Source organism: Sphaeramia orbicularis, chromosome 21, assembly GCF_902148855.1.
Source record: "Sphaeramia orbicularis chromosome 21, fSphaOr1.1, whole genome shotgun sequence".
In the NCBI taxonomy this organism is placed as follows: domain Eukaryota; kingdom Metazoa; phylum Chordata; class Actinopteri; order Kurtiformes; family Apogonidae; genus Sphaeramia; species Sphaeramia orbicularis.
The window spans coordinates 30212739-30231473 of NC_043977.1; the positions used below are offsets into that span (position 1 = coordinate 30212739).

The following is an 18735-nucleotide window of genomic DNA, read 5'->3' on the forward strand; positions in this document are numbered from 1 at the left end:
CGTCCATCGAGCAGAGCGGATTTTTTTTTTTTTTTTTCCCCTCCATATGGCGACATCAAATCAACAGTGAGATGCTTGGGCACACCAAACCAGGGATAAAATAGGGTCCAATTGTCACATAAACTGACATTTCGGTCAACCACATACACCAGCACCAGTAAACACAAAGCCGCAGAAACAGATCTGCTGGTAACTTTGTGAGTACAACTTTTTGGAGTCAACAGCGATAAAGAGAGTGAGGGGGCGGAACCCTGCTGAGCCCCTGCGCTGAACGACAGCCAATCGCTTCGTTCTCCTAACTGCCAGTCACCAAAATCCGTCCAATACCCGCAGTGCCATTTCTAAACTGTATTCCCCACTGTGTCCTCCAACTGTTGTATGTTCTGCCAATCGCTTGAGGACAGAGTGGGAAAAGGAGCAAGCAGAGTTAGAAGCCGGACAAAAGAACTTATAGACCCCTTATATACATATTTTCCTAATGTTTTAGAGAGCGAGGTGTGGTGAAAAACAATTGCGGTGAGTGCGGATGGACTTGTCAGTGTAGTTATGGAACCCCCTTTAAGCAAGAGGAATCCAGCGATAAGATTAGCGGATTTGGCAGCGACTCAACCCCTTCCTCATCAGAATATGACAGGCTTCCCGGGGCTAGGGGGGCATCACCCTCTCTCCCACCATGCCCACCTCCACCCTGGGGAGCTGGGCAACGACCCCGGAGTGGCACTCACTCCATTTGGACCAGAGCACATGGCACAGACAAATGCTCTCAAACTTAGCCCATCTCAGCACATTCAGAGCCATCCCGAAGCCCAGACCGCGGCATCTTTCACTTCTGCTCAGACCACAGTTGGTTTCCCCGTGGCTCACCCCCACTCAGGCTATTCAAGCAGCAGGGACTTCATCCTCAGGAGAGAACTCTCAGCCTCTGCTATGCATGCACTTGGCGACCAGCATAGTTCCGCCTCCTCCCCTCATCACCATGGCATGTTCATCTCCCCAACAGGTGCTTATGGGCACACGGAAAGTGGGGCCCATTCACTTTTTACTGGACTCCACGACCAGGCGTCCCCAGGTGCCCACCACCATGCCCTCAATGGGCAGATGCGTCTGGGTATACCGGGGGACATCTACGGCAGGCCAGAGCACTTCGGGCACAGGCCAGAGCACTATGGACCCTCTTCTCTCCACAGCTACAACTCCATGAACCTCAATGTGAACATCGCTTCTGCTCCTCACGGAGCGGCGGGGGCGTTCTTAAGATACATGCGGCAGCCCATAAAGCAAGAGCTGATCTGCAAATGGATTGACCAGGAGCAAAGTCCAAAAAAGCCCTGCTCTAAAACTTACAGCACAATGCACGAGCTGGTCAACCACGTCACGGTGGAGCATGTTGGGGGACCGGAGCAGAGCTCCCACGTATGTTTTTGGGAGGAATGTCCACGGGAAGGAAAGGCTTTCAAAGCGAAGTATAAACTGATAAACCACATCCGAGTTCATACGGGAGAAAAGCCCTTCCCCTGTCCTTTCCCGGGCTGTGGAAAAGTGTTCGCTCGATCGGAGAATTTAAAGATTCACAAGAGGACTCACACAGGTCAGTACGACTAATTGTGTTAAACGCTGCCGCCTGAATAAAACCCCACAGTCACGCAGACTCCAAATCTAACCTACTCGAGCTTGTTTTGATGTCCAGTCCTTAACCGGTAGACTGTGAGGCGGTGCGTAATTGCGCGCACAAGCCACGAAAAAAAGTTTTATTCATTGAGGCGTTCGCACAGTAAGTAAACGTGTCTTATTTCCTTTCTTAAAAAATACCTCTCTGTCCGTCTGGTACTCTACAGTAGGCGTGAGAGGATTAGGACATATGATTTGCGAAACGTGCTTACGTACGTGGAGGACAGCGCTAGAAAGCGTGTAAATGTAATTATCCGGAGGCGTACGATGTTTACGCAGAATGCTTTCTGCAGATTTCATGAGTTAAACAAACAGCACTGCATTAGTTTTACCTTTGGTTTATGAAAAGAATACACGTGCATGGTTTAACCTCAGTGTTTTTGGAGTCCAGGGAAAGAAGGTCAGTGTAGACAAACAGCCCACCCAAAACAAGGCTCTAGAACACATGTGGGTCAGACTTACATACCCCATAAAGTTCATAGTCCAACTTTCATCTACTTCGAACAGCTTCATGTCTCTTTTGGGGGCTATTTTTCCTCATCACGTCAAAATGTAAATATGGATTTGTGAAACAGGGACAAACCCCTCGACCTTAATGATATCAAATCCCCAGAGGAGTAAAAAAAAAAAAAAAAAAAAAAAATTATTAAATTTTTAGCCAGAAAACAAACTGTTTTCATAAAACTAATTGTTAATCTTTACCATATGGACACTGTGCAACAAACCACGTTTTACGTGTATCATTAAGTACAAGCAGAAAATAAAATAAAAAATAATAAGTTGTTTTGCATCTTAGTCTGACGTGTGTGGTGAGTTCTAATCCTGGTACATAAACGAACCCTGGTGGTCCCCCGAGATCCCCCTCTCTCTCCCTCTCCCTCTCCATATGCAGACATAGTGTACATGTAACCAGGGCCTAGAGGCATGTTACACGTGTTCACACATGAAAATGCTTTGGACAAGTGGGTGTGGAACCGTGGCGCTTGTGTGTAGAGAAGCCCCAGTAGAGATTCAAAGGCTGATCCAACGCAGATTTAATGAGAAATTACGCACATGATGCATCCTGTTTATTTGAGGTGTTGTGTATTTATGATGTATTGAAACTTTATTGTTTTTCCTCCCTAACACTGAATGTATCTCTTCTTAATTCAAGGAGAGAAACCTTTTAAGTGCGAGTTTGACGGCTGTGACAGAAAATTCGCCAACAGCAGCGACCGGAAGAAGCACTCCCACGTCCACACCAGTGACAAGCCTTACTACTGCAAAGTCCGCGGCTGTGACAAATCCTATACACATCCCAGCTCGCTGCGGAAGCACATGAAAGTGCACTGCAAGTCCCCGCCACCCCCTTCCACCAACGTCACCTACATTTCCTCCACGAACCCACTCGGGGACCCTCTTTCGCCCAGTTCAGAGCCGCACCGAAACCGCTCAGCAAACCTGTCCCCCCAGGTCACCAACCTCAACGAGTGGTACGTGTGCCAGGGGAGCGGGGGTCCCAACCACCTCCACACCCCCTCCAGCGATGTGCCAACGTCAGATTCAGACGATGAGGACTCTTTCAGACATTCTGACCCCAGGACAATGCTCTGATGCCCTGTTTGTTTACAACCACGTGACTATCAAACTTGCCATCTAGTTGACTCGTAAAGTGTGTAGATCCACGCTGGCCCCCACGCTCCAAGGATATCGATCAGTTATACTCACTGTAATCTTATTCCAAGTTTGTCAGTAATTTATATGGATCCACTTCAGGTTTAATTACACAAACAGGCATTTGTTTATGTGCATCCTGACCTTTACTAAAAATGTAGATTCATAGAAAAATCTAACGTTATCGCTGAATCTGAACCCAGGACCAAAAATCAGAATGTCAGAATATTTACCAATAAATCTATTTAATGAATAATCTTTTTTTTTTTTTTTTAACCAACAGCAGGGTTAAATTAACTGCATGACTTAAGACTCAACTGGTGTGTTGAAATGACATCTTTCATGTGACCTCCCATCATCCCCTTGCAGTTTAATAACTGGCCTGCTATCAATCACTGTCATATTCCAGACCTGGGGAAAACAAATGGTACATTTTGTTACCCCACAAGTGGCAACAAATAGTTAATGAACAGAACTGAATATGCTTTTGTAATATTTCATTTTTAATTCTTAAGATGGTACAAACTTTGATAAAAAGAAGGAAAGAAGAAGAAAAAAAAGAGAGTCATCTGTATCTTAAGGGTTCTCATTTACCTTTTCAGATTTATACAATACATGTGTTTGGATGGAATTTTGTAATATTTAAGAACTATTTAAGACTATATTTTATGCAAAATACACAAGTGTTATGCTCGATTAAAAAAATACGAGCAAGTCCCTTGAGACCCTAAATATCCACACTGACAGGCTTTGACCCTGTAGGATTTGTATATATGTAACTGTACTGATGCTTGTGAATGTTGTGTAGTTTTAATTACAAAAAAATGTTGTTTTGTACATTGTAATTTATTTGCTGGTATTAATGTTGTACTGGAATTACAGAAACACCAAAGAATAATAATATCAGTTTTTGGTGATGCGTAGTACCCTGCTGATACTTTTTATGTTTCACCCTTCCCAAAACAAAAAAAGAAAAAAAAAAGAAAAGAAAAAAGAATTTTGTCAATTTTTTTTTTTTTTTTTTTAATTGTGTTCTGTAAAAGAAGAAACCATTTACTTGAATGGGCTGTGTAATGTGAAAAGTTCCTTTCTCGCATGCCTTTTGTAGTGATCTGTTTTTCTTTTTAAGGTGCATGGTGCTCTTGGACATGATGGATATAAAAAAAAAAAGAAGAAAAAAAAAAAGAAAAACGAATCAGCTATAATTGTGCAGACCTTTGGTGTTCAGAATTAAATTTACAATATAAAATAATGCTAAAATACAATAATAAAAAAATACCAGGACATAGAGTTAATAATTAACAAGTGTCAAATTATTATGATTTATGGGTGAATTTTCATTAATATGAGATTTCAACGCAGTTGATTGTGGGTATTTTTTTGACACATTAATATTAAATGTTAATGTATGTCATTCTAAATACAGGTGTAAATTATAGTTAGAAAAACATCAGTGTCATTCTGATGTGAAAAGTAGTTCTGTTCACTTGTTTTCCGGACATTTCTATCAAATCTCCACGGTTGTATTCCAGATCCAGGCCTAACGGGCCAAGGAGGCAGGTATGAACTAATCACTGAGCTAATGGGAAAACTTAGAGCCCCCTGATGGCGCTACCTCTGAAAGGCGCGTCAGTACAAAGCAGCCTGAGCATGAATCATTCATGGGAAAAATAAAAGATAAAAAGATAACTGACAATAAGCAAGGCCTTGTATAGAGTGTATAAAACAAGTTCCCCCTCTTATTTCCTCCATTAAAACGCACAATCTCACTTTCAAAGAGTTGCCTGTCCAGTCTATAGAATTAAAATTGACCAACGCGAGTCCTGCACCACTTCAAAGACTGCAGCTTCTGAGAGGAAGGCTGGCCGCTTTGACAGTCTTCATGGTGAGTTAGGATTTCTATGGCAATTGGATAGTGAGACGCTCACATTTAAATATGTCTGGTTGAAAAAAAAAACAAAAACACACACACACACACACACACACACACACACACACACACACACACACACACACACACACACTAAATGAATGATAACCAAAGCGCATGATGCAGCATCTCCAAAAAAATAAATAAATAAATAAACATGACATAGTGATGTTACATCCACCCTGAGTGTATTTGGACCAAACAAGCAGAAAAAAATGTACAAGTTGACACCTTTGGAATAAAACACGTTGTAAATGATATTTTTAGCTTTCCATGCTGCACCGATTAAGACGCACTTGACTCCAATGGGATAAAAATGGTCATAAAATATCAGTGTTTTAACCCTTTTTCTATAGAAGAGTCCAAGAATAGAAGCAGCACGAGGAGGGTTACAGAAATAAAAGGCGACAACTACAGGTTTGTTTAGTTTTAGTATATGGTCTTTGTCACTTTTACTGCTTTCCTCCATCACTTCTTAAAAAAAAAAAAAAAGAAAAAAAAGAAAGAAAACACACTTCATCAAATGCTTCATTCAGTGTTCGTACTCGTGGGCCTCCTCTCGTTTTGTGTGTGTGGACTTTTATGGGGGTAAGGGCCTAAAGAGGACTCTGCTCTTGTAAGTCCTGTTTGGAAACAAGAGCTCAATGAATGTTACAAAATAAACACGATGAAAAATAACCAGAGACAGTTCCTTCGGCATTAAAAGGAGGGAGACTTAATAAAAGGAGTGAAGCAGTCACCCTTCAGTGAGAAACGCTTTGAAGTAGAACTTATTATCTGAGAAATACTTTTTGGTTGTCCTAACGACGCTGCTGAATGGGAAAGGCACTCCTTTGTCAGCGATTTGTTCTCCTTTAGTGGGATGCCCGTGGAAATCACTTACATGGGCCACCTTAACATACTGCCTGCAAATCAGTAACTGGCAGAGTCAGACATGCAGACGCCACTTTGGAGGGGACAAAGCGAAAAGTCGCAGTGAGAACGCCGCTGCTTCTCAATTGTGCCCTTTAAAGGGGTTGAAAGATAATTTCTCAGACGAGCGTAGAGGAGAAACAAATGCCGTCTTGTCAGACTTTACAAGCTTTATCCATCTCCTGAACACTGTTGGCACAATGCACATGAAAATGGCTTGTGAAGTGATCATATTCAGTCTCAAAAAGTTAAGAGTCTGTGAAAAATGCAGGTCATTTGATCTGAGCACCTGCGCCAAACATCAGCGCACCTTCAAGTGTATACAGTGGATTTTCTTTTCTTTTTTTTTTTTTTTGTCTTTTTTTTTTTTTTTTTAGTAGAAAAGGAGTTTCTTCAGTGCTTTTATTTATTTATTTTTTTGCACAGGGAAGCAGGTGTCAAGAAGTAGTCAGCAACCCCTTCTGCAAACACCTCCTCCAGAAATAAAATAGCCTATAGAAGAGCAGCAACACCTTAGGACAGCCTGTTTACCCTGGGTTACAAACTACATTTATATCACAAATAAATAAGTTGGAATCTTTTTTTTTTTTTTTTTAATCTTATTTTGTTATTTTTTTAACAGCAATTCCAGTGCGCACAAATATAGGTCAAAAGAGACAACATTTTATTATGATTACTATTATTATTATATTAAAATTCGTATTATTGTCAGAATTTTCTTGCATTCACCTCCTACTGCTTTAATATACATGCACTTCAAAACTTCAAAAAGTGAGTGAATTTGACACTACAGATAAATTCAGTGCACCCAAAGTTGTTTTCACTTGTACATTTGTCTACAACTAAAGCACACACCTGTTTTTTCTGACCAACTCTAAACTTTGTCACAGTGTGAAGCCTCGCTGTGTTTTAGTTTCTCCCGTTCTCACAAACACACACCAGTCTAATGGCCACATATTTGCTGCCCAGGCATTTTGCCAACTTTTTTCACGCTCCCTACCTGGCTGCTATCTTAAGTTTCATGATCTAGTCGGAAAACAACGACGTGTGCTTGCTGCTGCACCTCTTAACTGAAGATCCTCGAATCTAAGACTTCTCTGGAGCATTTTTTTTTTATTATCGTTTTTTTTTTTTTTTTTCCATTGGAAGTATAAGCGCTCAGGCTCAGCTTCATTCTGATCTGCGAACAGTAAGTAGGTTTTTCAGTACATGCACTTCAGTCTGCAGGAGACAATCCAGCAGCAAGTTGAAGGAGCGACTCCAAAAGTGTTGTATTTTTTTTTTATTTTTTTTTTAGAAGAAGAAGAACTCTTTCTCCCGTGGATTTTCAAAACCGAGGAAAACTGTAAATGATTTGTCCGGTTTTACACTTGGACTCTGTCGGACGTCTGCAGCCCAACTTCAGCAGCTGCTGGTTCACCTATTAGCCCCGATGTCTTTCCCTAAGGACTGCGACAGTAATACATCTGACGATAGGCACGCTGGGGGGTTTACCCAGATGACCTGTACTTGGGTTTACTTTCATAGGAACTTCATTAAATCAATTACCCAGTGAGCAAATCATAATTCTAATAACACCACACACATATATAGGCATAGCAGTGTTGAAGTGATTTGTCTAAACCTATAGATGTTGCTGTTTTGCTTCCAGATGCCATAATTTTACTTAATTACCATATGCAAATACTTTATATTGAAAAGGAGATTGTATTCTTTTCTGCTCAGTGGCATAGAAATAAAACACCAGCAGTCACAGCATCTTACAATTATTCTTATAATTGAAGCACCTAAGTCTGGAAATAAATATAATGTGTTAATCATGTACAGCAAATGGCAGGAAAAAAATAGAAATATAAACACCAAGTGAAGTGAGAAAAATTAATTAATTCTGGAATATTGCAATAATGTGTATTAAATGAAAAGCCGCTCTTTAAATTAATAAATGCAGAATATATTTGTATTATTATTCTTGGCACAATAAATATAACTTTGTGTGGGATGAGATAAAAGGCAGCAGTATTAATATCTGTGTCTCATATAAACTGAAGTTTTGTTATATTTATTTACATTTAATACACTGTTGTCCATAAAGTTGGAATAATTTTGTTTTCAGACACAGTCCTCTTTTTATTCCTATTTCTACACATCAGTGATTACCTTTGACCAGGTTCAGTGATTACACACTGAGTCCCAGTTACACTTTATCTATCAAGAATAAATCACATTGTCACATTCATTTCATGACAAGAGGTAAAAATTATTTTATTCCAGCTTAATGTTTAAGGAGACATTTTGCACTGATTGTAATAATAGGACCATTTTCAATATTTTCATTTTACTTTGCAGTCTCCAAATATTAGAATGCATTTGCAGTATTCACATAAACCTTTAAAGGATCTGGTTGCTCACACGTCGTCACTGTTGTCCTGTGGATTAGCGTGGCCAATTCAGTTATGCACCGCTCTTCTGAAGAGCATGATACATCACTCAGAAAACTGACATAATATCTGGTGGCTCAGTAACATCTGTGGGGGTAGAGACTTGGTGCTGGTCCAAAGCCCCATCCCAGGACTGGGAGCCACTCCAAGGCAGTAGGTGAGGAGAGCAAGGTCGTCCACGGACAACTGCATGAGCCAGGCCCTGCTACCTGGCCCTTATAGTATACAGCCCTCCGGCCAGAAAGTAGAAACTAAAGTGCAGATAAGCGTAAGCATGCTGCCCCAGTAGTCTCTTATTGAATGACAGGGCTTTCCTAAAAGCCTCTAAATGCAGGATGTAGGCTTCAGCGTACTTGGAAACTAGACTGACTGGGTAGAGGGAAATGGAGAACTCTATAGCTGCCTTATCAAAGTGGGACAGATGGACTTTTTAATGTAGGATATTTTCATTTGTCCCCAGGGATGACACTGCTTACAAGGTACTTTAAACCAGCTTCATCTCGGGTGCATTGAGAACATCCTTATTTTGACCTGCTCATGTAAAAAATATTTTATCATGTTGTGCTCTTATGTTTTTGGGGTTTTTTTTCTTGTCACTGTTTGTGCTTAAATATTATACTGAAAACTGTCAATCACATAATGCACTTTTCTCAGGTTTCAATAAAGATACACTGACAATCTGTTATAAAAATGACCTGGGACAAAAATGGACTTTCTTATGTGGAAGGGATTACTTTTACCACCTCAGTCCCTGCTAATCAACTTTAAATCCATGTATCTCACTTCCATTTCATATCATAAATACCCATCTATAGTTGATCAAAATTACTTCAAAAGCATAGTGCCAGTCCACTATTTTAATCCACCCCTATTCCCCAGCTTCCTCTTTCTTACCATCACCCTCTATTGTGGGCAAAGATTGGTATCTGTACGAGATTTGTGCAGAACTATCACGCCTGCAACATCAGAGGCCTGGCCTTGAATGCACCCCGTTTTATTGCAGAAAAGGTCAGCATTTAGAGTAGGGGAAATCATTCTATCACAGCTGGGGAGAGGGAAGAGGGGGTACCCACGGAAGGGATAGAGGGTAGAGAATGAAGAGGGTAAGGTCCAGGGAAAAGGGGACCATGCATGGACAGTCTGAGCTCAAGGAAAAGACTCGTCAAAAAAAAAAAAAAAAAAAGTGAGGAAGAGAGGGTAAGACGAGGGGCAATCTGTGTCAACAGCAGCTCACTGCAGATAAGGTTTGAACTCCTGCTCTGCCTCCAAACATCTGACTCTCTTCACATAGTTGAACCACTGCATGTCCATCGTGGAGGAACTGGTGAAGTTGGTAACCAATCATCCTCATCTTCCAGTCTCACTGTAGGAGCTCTAATCCAATGTGATAAGCCAGTGCACAAGCAGTAAAGTATACAATGTGGAGGCACCACTGTCTCCTCAACCATGCAGAGCCAAGACCTCCCTCTGACTTCATGGAGGTGTCTGCATGGATCCAAAACATCACAAGCCTCACACCCATTCTTCTTAACAGACCTGGGTTTGGCAATAATAGATAGGACTCTAAATGGGCAGAAGAAAATATGACGTCTTGATGTTTCCAACTGACCAGGGATAAGCCAGAAAGGAAATATGGCTGGATAGGCAATGAGATTGAGATATGAGGTCTCCATCTGACTGATGGCTTCAAAGAGAGGTGGCTTGGGCCTGCAGAAGGCCCCAGATGAAGCTTAAGACAGAAATGATTGAATACCAAGATGACCTATGGCATTAATGAAGTCCAGAAACCATACCAGGGAGCTCCTCATCCACTTTTCCATACCTTGGCTTGTTTTGTTTGTCTAAAAACAGCTCTTCAGTTTTGGTCAGAGTGGACAGTTATAAGAAACAGAAGATGCGAGACATGCTGAATCAAAGAAATTACAACCCTCCACCCCGTCTAAGGACATAAGCATCACACTTATTAGGCCAAGCCCTTTTACTTGCTGTGAAGATACTGATGACAGCCATAATGTGTCTGGTCGTCCCACAGGACACTTAGCTCTGGACTGTCCCAATCACAAGACTAATTGTATAATTAGGCCAGCTCCATTGGGGATGGGCACCTTTTGGCCCTTCGCAGACATTTGCCATGGTAAATGACAGTATATCTCACAAACTATCAAAGCTTATCCATCTTAATGACACTAAACCTTGAGAGATGGTGATTCTTTATTAAAATGACTGATATGATATAAATACACCTTTACAGACGTGTATCCATCACACAGTGTAATGCTGGGGTTTTATATTTAAACTGTTTTTCAGGAGCAAATAAAGAGTATCTGTCTTGTTGCACCTTGTTTTGATTTTGTGACTTAATACTGGTCTGGTTTTCCATTTTACTGAAGACATTTGAATGCAGGCTGTTTCTTTCTGGATTGCGCACAGACGAGCCAGTAGATTATGTATTCATCACTTCAGTGGGAGGCTTTCAGAGTGGTGCTTTTCTATTACAAGTGAATTGGTCCTGAGGAAAAACGATCCTCCCTTGCACTGACACGGAGAGTCCTTATTACCCTACTACAGCCCCTCCTTAGATTTTCAGCATCACCATGCACATCATTATCGTTGTCAAAAGTTGTGCGCCGAATATGAACTCTCGGTGATGGGGTGGGGGGGTGGGGGGGCTGTGGAAGCCACTGCTCGGGGGGAGTCAGATGGAGGAGGGGTGACTTGCAGGTGTCGGTGCTTCAATCCTGACCAGCCGTGGCGAGGTCAGGACACCTCTCCATCCAGGAGGTCCCCATAGGTGCCCTCATTACGCAGGCCCCTGTAGCACTGCGCGGTGTGCGCATGGAGAGGAGAGGTGCGACTTCTTTCGCTCCAAGTCTACCTCTCCCACCTGGCCTCTGTCTGTCTGTCACAACTCCTATAGGGAAGACCCACCAATCTGAATTATAATAAGCATAATAACAACCCCGTGGATGCGGGAAAACTGAAACGGTAATAGTAAGGGTGCATTATTAGAGCCACTTATGAAAGCATCTCCAAACCTCTGACATGTCACATAAACTCTTGCAATAAACTGAGTCATCACTTAGAGAAGTAACAAATACACTCACGTGGTAATTCAACTCTGACATCCAGTTTTTTTTCTGATTATTAAACAAACTTTTAAAATCATACTTTCCTTTAGGTTTCGGAGCGCAGTCCTCCATATAATACCATCGATAGATCTTATTATATGAAGTGATAGATGTCTGGAAAGCAGCCTACGTTAACCGAAAAAAGTTTGTAAAAAACTTCCCGCTGCACACTGTGACCGAGATTCAAAGGGCAAGTGGTGCTTCATTAACCGTATCCCCATTTACTTTAGATCCCCCCTGAGTCTCAGAGAGAGCGGATTAATGTCAATTACCTGTCATTTTGCAACACCTGCAATATGTTATGTCTGCGCTGCCTTCAAGGAATAATGCGGCTTCTGCGCAAGCAATTTGGAAAGACTATTTATTAAGAGCAAGGAAGAACTTAAAATGTCAACTGATTCGTCCGTTAAATATTAGAAATTTAAGCATTTTTGTTTATTAATGTCTATCAATAAATCTACTAAAACCATCATCTAATTGTACATTTTCCGGTTACTTTAGTTTAAATTAAATATTTATTCTGCTTTTTCAAACCAGATCACTCACTGTAAAACAAACTATAAACTATCACCGCTTGGATAAAAAATATATATATTTCACTTTAAAGACGTAAATTAATTGCCTGCCATGCCTGATGAACACGCTAAACAATAAAACCAGAGCACTGGACAAAGAAAACACCATCCAGCTTGAGGACCAATGAGGGGTTTCTTTCAATTTTCAATCACTCCTAGTCGTGCCCGGGATTAAGAGAGGGCTCTTGACTCTCTCTTTCACACAAAACCGAGAGTGCTTGTCAGCAACTTGAAGGAAAAAAGAAGAGAATAATACGTGAGTCCAGGGTTATCGTGTTTAATTGGATTAGAGTGTGTCATGTTGAAGTCCGGAGCATGACAAACAAGAGATAGACCGCAAAGCTGCAGGGAAACACATCCTTAAAACCAGTGGAAAATATTTCAGAAAATAAAAACAACATTAAAAAAAAACATTCTTTTTTTTTTATTTATTTTTTTTTTTAGAAAATATATAAATGGGGAATTGTTTATTCATGTTGCATTTCCTGTTGTGTCTCCACAAACAAACGTGAAAAGTGCCGTGGCTGTGAACTGTTGCAGTGGAGTGGGGTATATTGTCTGGGTTGTGGACTTGGCTGCGCTGCGCTTATTTGAGCGTCAAGCAGCGGCAATAACAAGGTGCGCGCAGCTGTGTGTGCAGGTGCGCGGCCTCCACCTGCTCAACGGCACAGAAACACAAAAAAGAGAGGCGGATCAAAAGCTTGTTTTGGGATTGTGAGGAGAAAAGGAGAAAGGCTTACCGAATTCATATCCGCGTGGCGCTAAATTCACCTTTAAATAGCTCTGTGCACTAAAGCTGTCACAACTTTTCGGAGGCAGGGGGGAGGGGGGGGTCATTCAATACAACAGAGTTTAAATCACTGATTTAGGCTAAGTTTTACGCATGGATGTTTAAAAGTGATTTCCCCCCCTTTTTACAATAAATGACAATAAACACTGGCATTCAAAGTCAAATAAATCACCGGGTGCGTAACACATTTTGGTCTAAAATATGAGGCTTAAAAAAAAAAAAAAAATCAAGTGAGGATCAGTGAAGCCACTTTTTTTTTTTTTTTTTTTTTTTTTTTTTTTCTTCAGTGAACAGCGGATAGATGCTGGTGCTCTCCAGGTAAACATGTCAGAGAGTAAAGACAGAGGGGCGCACATGTAGAAATCCAGACTTTTTCCAGTGGAAAGTTAAAATATATATATATGTGCCTAAATGACTATTTTTCCGTAGAATACAAACTCTAATCTTCAACTAGCTTTGGAGTAAGTGTCTGTAGGTGTGGCAGGTGTGAGAACTGATCCACGTCCATCATTTGCATGTCCACAGACCTCTGCCGACCTGTTCAGTTTACGAGCTTCTTCCTCTTTTTTTTTTTTTGCTTTCCTTCTCCCTCAAAGTGTCTGTGCCGGACGCGTAAACTTTCTATTAGTCTGTGTTGTCTGGTGCGTTCATGGACAATAAAAAGAAAAGAAAAACAAAAGCAAACGTAAAAACTTCTTTTAAGTGTAGGTGAGAACAGTTCCATAACAATATTTGAGCAGGGTTTTGGATGTGTGGTAACTTTGACAGTAGTGCGCACAGCCCATGGGTAAACTCACTGGAAGAAAAGAAAGAGAAAAAAAAAATACTGACAAGATATAAAGTGTTTTGTTTGAACACTAATGTTAAAGCCACACCTTGGGTTAAAATCCAGGCAGCTGTTATCCACATGAAATAAATGACACAGAACTGGAACTGAAGTACAGTGGAAGCCAACAGCAAGAAAGAGGGGGAGATCTGACGACAGATGGACACTTGAAGCAAAAAATGAAAAAGTTGCAGAGACTTTTTGTCGCTCTGTAACGAGTCTCATTACCATGCCACCCCCCCACCACCACCTCCTCTTCCTCCCCCTCCTCCTCCTCCTCCTTCTCTTCCCCGACACCCTTCCTCACTCCTGGCAACAGCAGACAAAGCGGGTGGGTTTTAGTGTTCTCCACCGGGGCCGAGCAGCCTTTGATCTGGGCCCGTTAAGGAGAGGGAGTCTGGGGGGAGTCAGGCCAAGAGAAGGGCTGTGGAGGAAGGTAAAGTCACCTAAAAACATTTTTCTACCTACTTTGATTCGATCGTGTTTGATCGCCTTTTTAAATTGCACAGGGACCATCCTTCTAATGGGAGATAGTGCGCGTAATTCTTTTTCCAACTACATTTTTCTACCTTTTCACCCATAGCAGAGACATCCTGGACAGACTGGACTGTAAGGAGAAGGACCTCCAAGAGTTAAACTCAGCAAAGAAGCATCCAGGGCCTTTAAATGTAGAGGCCTAAGTAAGTTTGGTTGAATTAAAGAGATGCTCTCCTCCCCGCCCATCATCCTGACATAGGCCTAGAGCAGGTGGGCTGCAGGTATCCGCACTGAAACATTTGTTTTTGTACAAGCCAGTGTGGAATATCCGACACTGGGCAGTTTTAGGAACACATGCTCAGAATTATTTTGACGTTTTACATTGTTATGTTTTGCGCAAGGCTGAAAAGGCGCACTGCACTCGGATGCGTAAAAAAAAGATTTTTGTCACAATACAAAATTCAAAAGCCTAAAGGTGGAGGATAAAAGTGTGGTTTAACATCTCTGATCCTGATTAGTGCCACGCTGCACCATGTCTTGGACTGTCTTGTAGACGGGACACTCAGACAAAAGCTCTTCTCAAATGAAGTTAGTAATGGTCCACATGTGCCAGATCACTCATGCAGCACAGACAGGGCGCGGTGAATTTCATATCATGCAAACGACTCTGGACATGTGCCTGTCATCATTGGTACATAAAGGCCCTAGTTTTAGAAGAAAAAAAAAAATGTTGTTTGCTAGAAAAATGTCAAATCCTATCTAAATATGCGCTCAGATTGTAAAATAAATAAATAAATTGAAAAAATGCAGGAAGGCCTAATTGTAGAAAATTAATTTGCAGCCTTAAACATACATCTGCCTCCAGGCCTACAGCATGTAACACAAAAGGACATTTAATGAATAAAAGTTAAGTAAAAATTACAACAAAAACATGTTTCTCAACGAAACCACCTCGTTTTTTAATAAAATCTGATGTAAAAAAAAATATATTTGAAAAACTGTCTGAATTTGGCTGCGTGATATTTAATTTGACAAAATCCTCCTTTCAGACAAAACACTTAATTTCTGTGATATGGTATTAGTTTTAATGGAAGAAATAGCTGATAAGAAAACATTTTTGCTGTCTGCCTTAGGGCTATGACATCCTGAAAATTAAGAAATGGTTTTAATAAATATGTCACACTTTGCAAGAAAACGGTACTGGACTGACTGTGAAAATGTTTTAATTTATTTAAACCATATTGCTAAATATTGAAACAGAATTAATTGGCTTAAACTAAATGTTTTATGGTGATCAGCTCAGCGCACATTATGTTTTAAGCCATTTTTGCTAATAGCTTTACACTTCTCAAACTGTGCTACAGCTACAATAACGAGGTATTTTATTGCTTTAGAATAATCTTATGCTGCAATTAGTTTGTCATATATCGTCATTAGAAGTCTATTAAAACATCAAGTCATTATTTGGGCATCCCCGGGCGGGGAATTAGAAAAAAAGAGAATCTTTGCCACACGGGTCTCATTTAGATTAATGGAAAAATATGTAAAACATTTCGTTTTAATTTTCCTCTGACAGTGTTTTGCATACATGCATTTTCTCCGCCTGCGTAGTCCCTCATAATTTATGAAAGCAATCTCGACCAACACATTACCGGGCTATGAAATACTGCTCGCAGCCTAATTGATTCCCGTCACAATTTTGTGAGGTTATAATCGTGTTAATTGTAATTTACTCTCTCAGGGAATACCGAAGAGATGTATTTAAATAAAACTGCCGAGCGGACTGAGAAGATTATATCAGTTCCACACATAATAGAAATGTCATGTAGAATTACACAGCGGAGGGAGACAGGGATGCATTCCTCTAATCTAAAGAGATGTCACTAAAATCTTTTTTTTTTCCTCCATTCTTAAATGTTACTGAAATGCAAGAGTAAGCAGCAAAATGAGCTTTATATAAAGACCAAAAGTGAGTCTGCATCACAGTGGAAAGCTAAGAAAGAACCTGGATTTAGTCAAATTAAATAAAGAGAATTGGATAAAACAAAATAAAATAAAGGGGGGTTGAATGTTTGACATAAAACACATATGTGTGTAATTCAAGGGATGTTTGGATGTAAAATCATAAACTGGCCATCTAATTTCCTGATCATCCTCAGAAGGGCTGCCCTTTTTACTTCATCCCTGCATGAAGCCCTGTGCTGCTTCCTCTGCTTTGAGATCTTTCTTCCTGTCTGTGGGGACACCTGTTGGTGCAGAGCAGATTGGAAAAGCCAAGTTTCTCCATCAGACTGGTCTCCTTCACTGATAAGGTAACCTAGTCAGCCTCTGTCCAAGTCTGAGTGACATTCTATTAGCTTTTACACAGTCATACTGAATATAAACTGAAAAAAGCTGTTCTAAAATCAGTGAGGATGCAACCTTGTTCAATAGAAATCTTATCACACCCATGTATTCTACTTAGATTACTCAAATTAAAGTAATTACACAACTTTATTTATTTACCAAAAAACATCCCTTTTAAAATAACACACCATGTTACCCAAAATATGATTTATTCCACATTTTATTTGCAGCTCTAAAACGCCCCACAAAATGCCTTCTCCCAAATTAAGTTTGTGGATTTATCTAATGAGTCGTACAAAATTGCAGTTTTGTCAATCAACCTTGGGGTATAATAGTACATAATAGTAGACTTGGTCAAAACAAACAAACAAGCTGAATGTGAACTCACAACAGAAAAAGTGAACCAGGGGTGAGAGAAATGCGTGGCCAAAAGCCAAAAAGGCAGCTCACTGTTAGGGTCCTTGGCTGGGCGCAGGAGTGGGTTCGATCTTTTTGTCTGGTTTGGCCTGGCACAGACCACAGTCCTGCCCCAGACACAATAGATCATACAGTAAGAGAGAGAGAGGGGCAGAGAGAGGATGAGGTGGGGTAGGGGAGGTATAGTGCCTTTCATTACCATGGTCACCAATGGCACTATTAACCATTCAACACCCCCCCAATTATCCTCCCATCCACAGTCAGAGAGACAAAGCCTCAGTCCTGGTCTGCTGGAGCAACATGGCCACTAATCTGTCTCATTCTAACATCACACCCACTTCACTGTCTATGGAAGTCAGATGTGCACAAGTGCGCCACACAGCTCCATTGTACTGTTATTTGTGACAGCACAACAAACTACTCAAGTGTACTCATTTATCGTTAGCCCCTTTTACACAGCACTTCTGTTACGGGAATATTTCGCCTTTATTCTGGAACGACGTCTGTGTAAACGAAATGGTGGGATCATTTGGTCTGATTATGATTCCAGAATGCTATGTAAAAGGAACACCTCTTGTTCCGTACCCAAGATATGATGTTTTGATGATGTATTGCGTGTGTGACCTCCACGCTGGGGGAATTTAAAAATGTGTATGGGCCGTGTACAGTAAACAAGCTTATCAACACGACCAGAAAGATGATAAACTGGGGAGACGAGGTCCGTGAGCTGTTGTCCTATCCATGCTAACATCTGTGGAATTGTGAAAGACGGGCTGACTCTGGAAAGGTTAGCAACACCACTACGCTTGGGGAATTTCTGACGCGCAAGTTATACGTAACACTATACGTTCCGCTGTGTCACCACCCCTTTGATTCCAGAACGCAGGTCCGCAGTGTAAAAGTCCAGCCTGTCTCACCTCTGTTACTCCTTTGGCTTGGCTGTGGAAATTAGTCAATGGTGGAAAAAGGTGGGATCAGCATCTGACCTTTTTTCTGGGATCTCTGTGTAAAAGTGGCTATAGTCACATACATCAGAGCGGGGAGAACGAAACAGCTCTACAACGGCAATATAACGAGTTAACCTGGTATGGAATCAATAATGACAGACTGGGTGAAGGATACACTCTGCAGGATGTGTGTGTATATGCTGTTTTTATTTATTTATTTAGCAGAGGTCATGGTGTGTCAAACGCCACACGCCTTCTCCATCAAGACCATAGACTCACAGATGCTACAGAGTGAGCTGCATGTCTTTGCTAAGGAGACTTAAACCAAAAAAAAAAAAAAAAAGCTAAATCGTGAGTTTACGCACTTCCATCTGTTTTTTTTTTTTTTTTTTAAGTGAGTAGGACTTTGATGTTTGTGAGTCAGATCCTGGGTAGGGGGCTGAGGCCTGACTGGAAGACTGGGGCCCAGTGAATAGATCCACAACAGTGGCTTGTTGTGTTTGTTTACCCTTTTGCCCAGCTGCCTGGACCGTGGAGATGGGAGTGCATTCATCATGACCTAGGAGAGATGGGAGGCATGGACGCACACACGCGCACACACGCGCACACACGCGCACGCACACACACA

General features: G+C 41.1%; 1 protein-coding gene and 1 long non-coding RNA gene across 2 annotated transcripts; one reads left to right on the forward strand and one right to left on the reverse strand.

The window, feature by feature from the left end:
* Positions 1 to 371: 371 nt before the first annotated feature.
* zic5 (zic family member 5 (odd-paired homolog, Drosophila)) lies at positions 372 to 5278 on the forward strand. The gene is made up of 2 exons (XM_030125817.1): positions 372 to 1588; positions 2822 to 5278. The coding sequence occupies exons 1-2, from the start codon at positions 547 to 549 to the stop codon at positions 3259 to 3261; spliced, it is 1482 nt and encodes a 493-aa protein (XP_029981677.1). The 5' UTR covers positions 372 to 546; the 3' UTR covers positions 3262 to 5278.
* Positions 5279 to 6939: 1661 nt separating this feature from the next.
* Positions 6940 to 18698, reverse strand: LOC115412863 (uncharacterized). Its single transcript, XR_003934394.1, has 3 exons — positions 17939 to 18698; positions 10536 to 10540; positions 6940 to 6950 (listed from the first exon to the last, which is right to left on the reverse strand). It is a non-coding gene; the product is annotated as an uncharacterized LOC115412863 (long non-coding RNA).
* Positions 18699 to 18735: the final 37 nt, after the last annotated feature.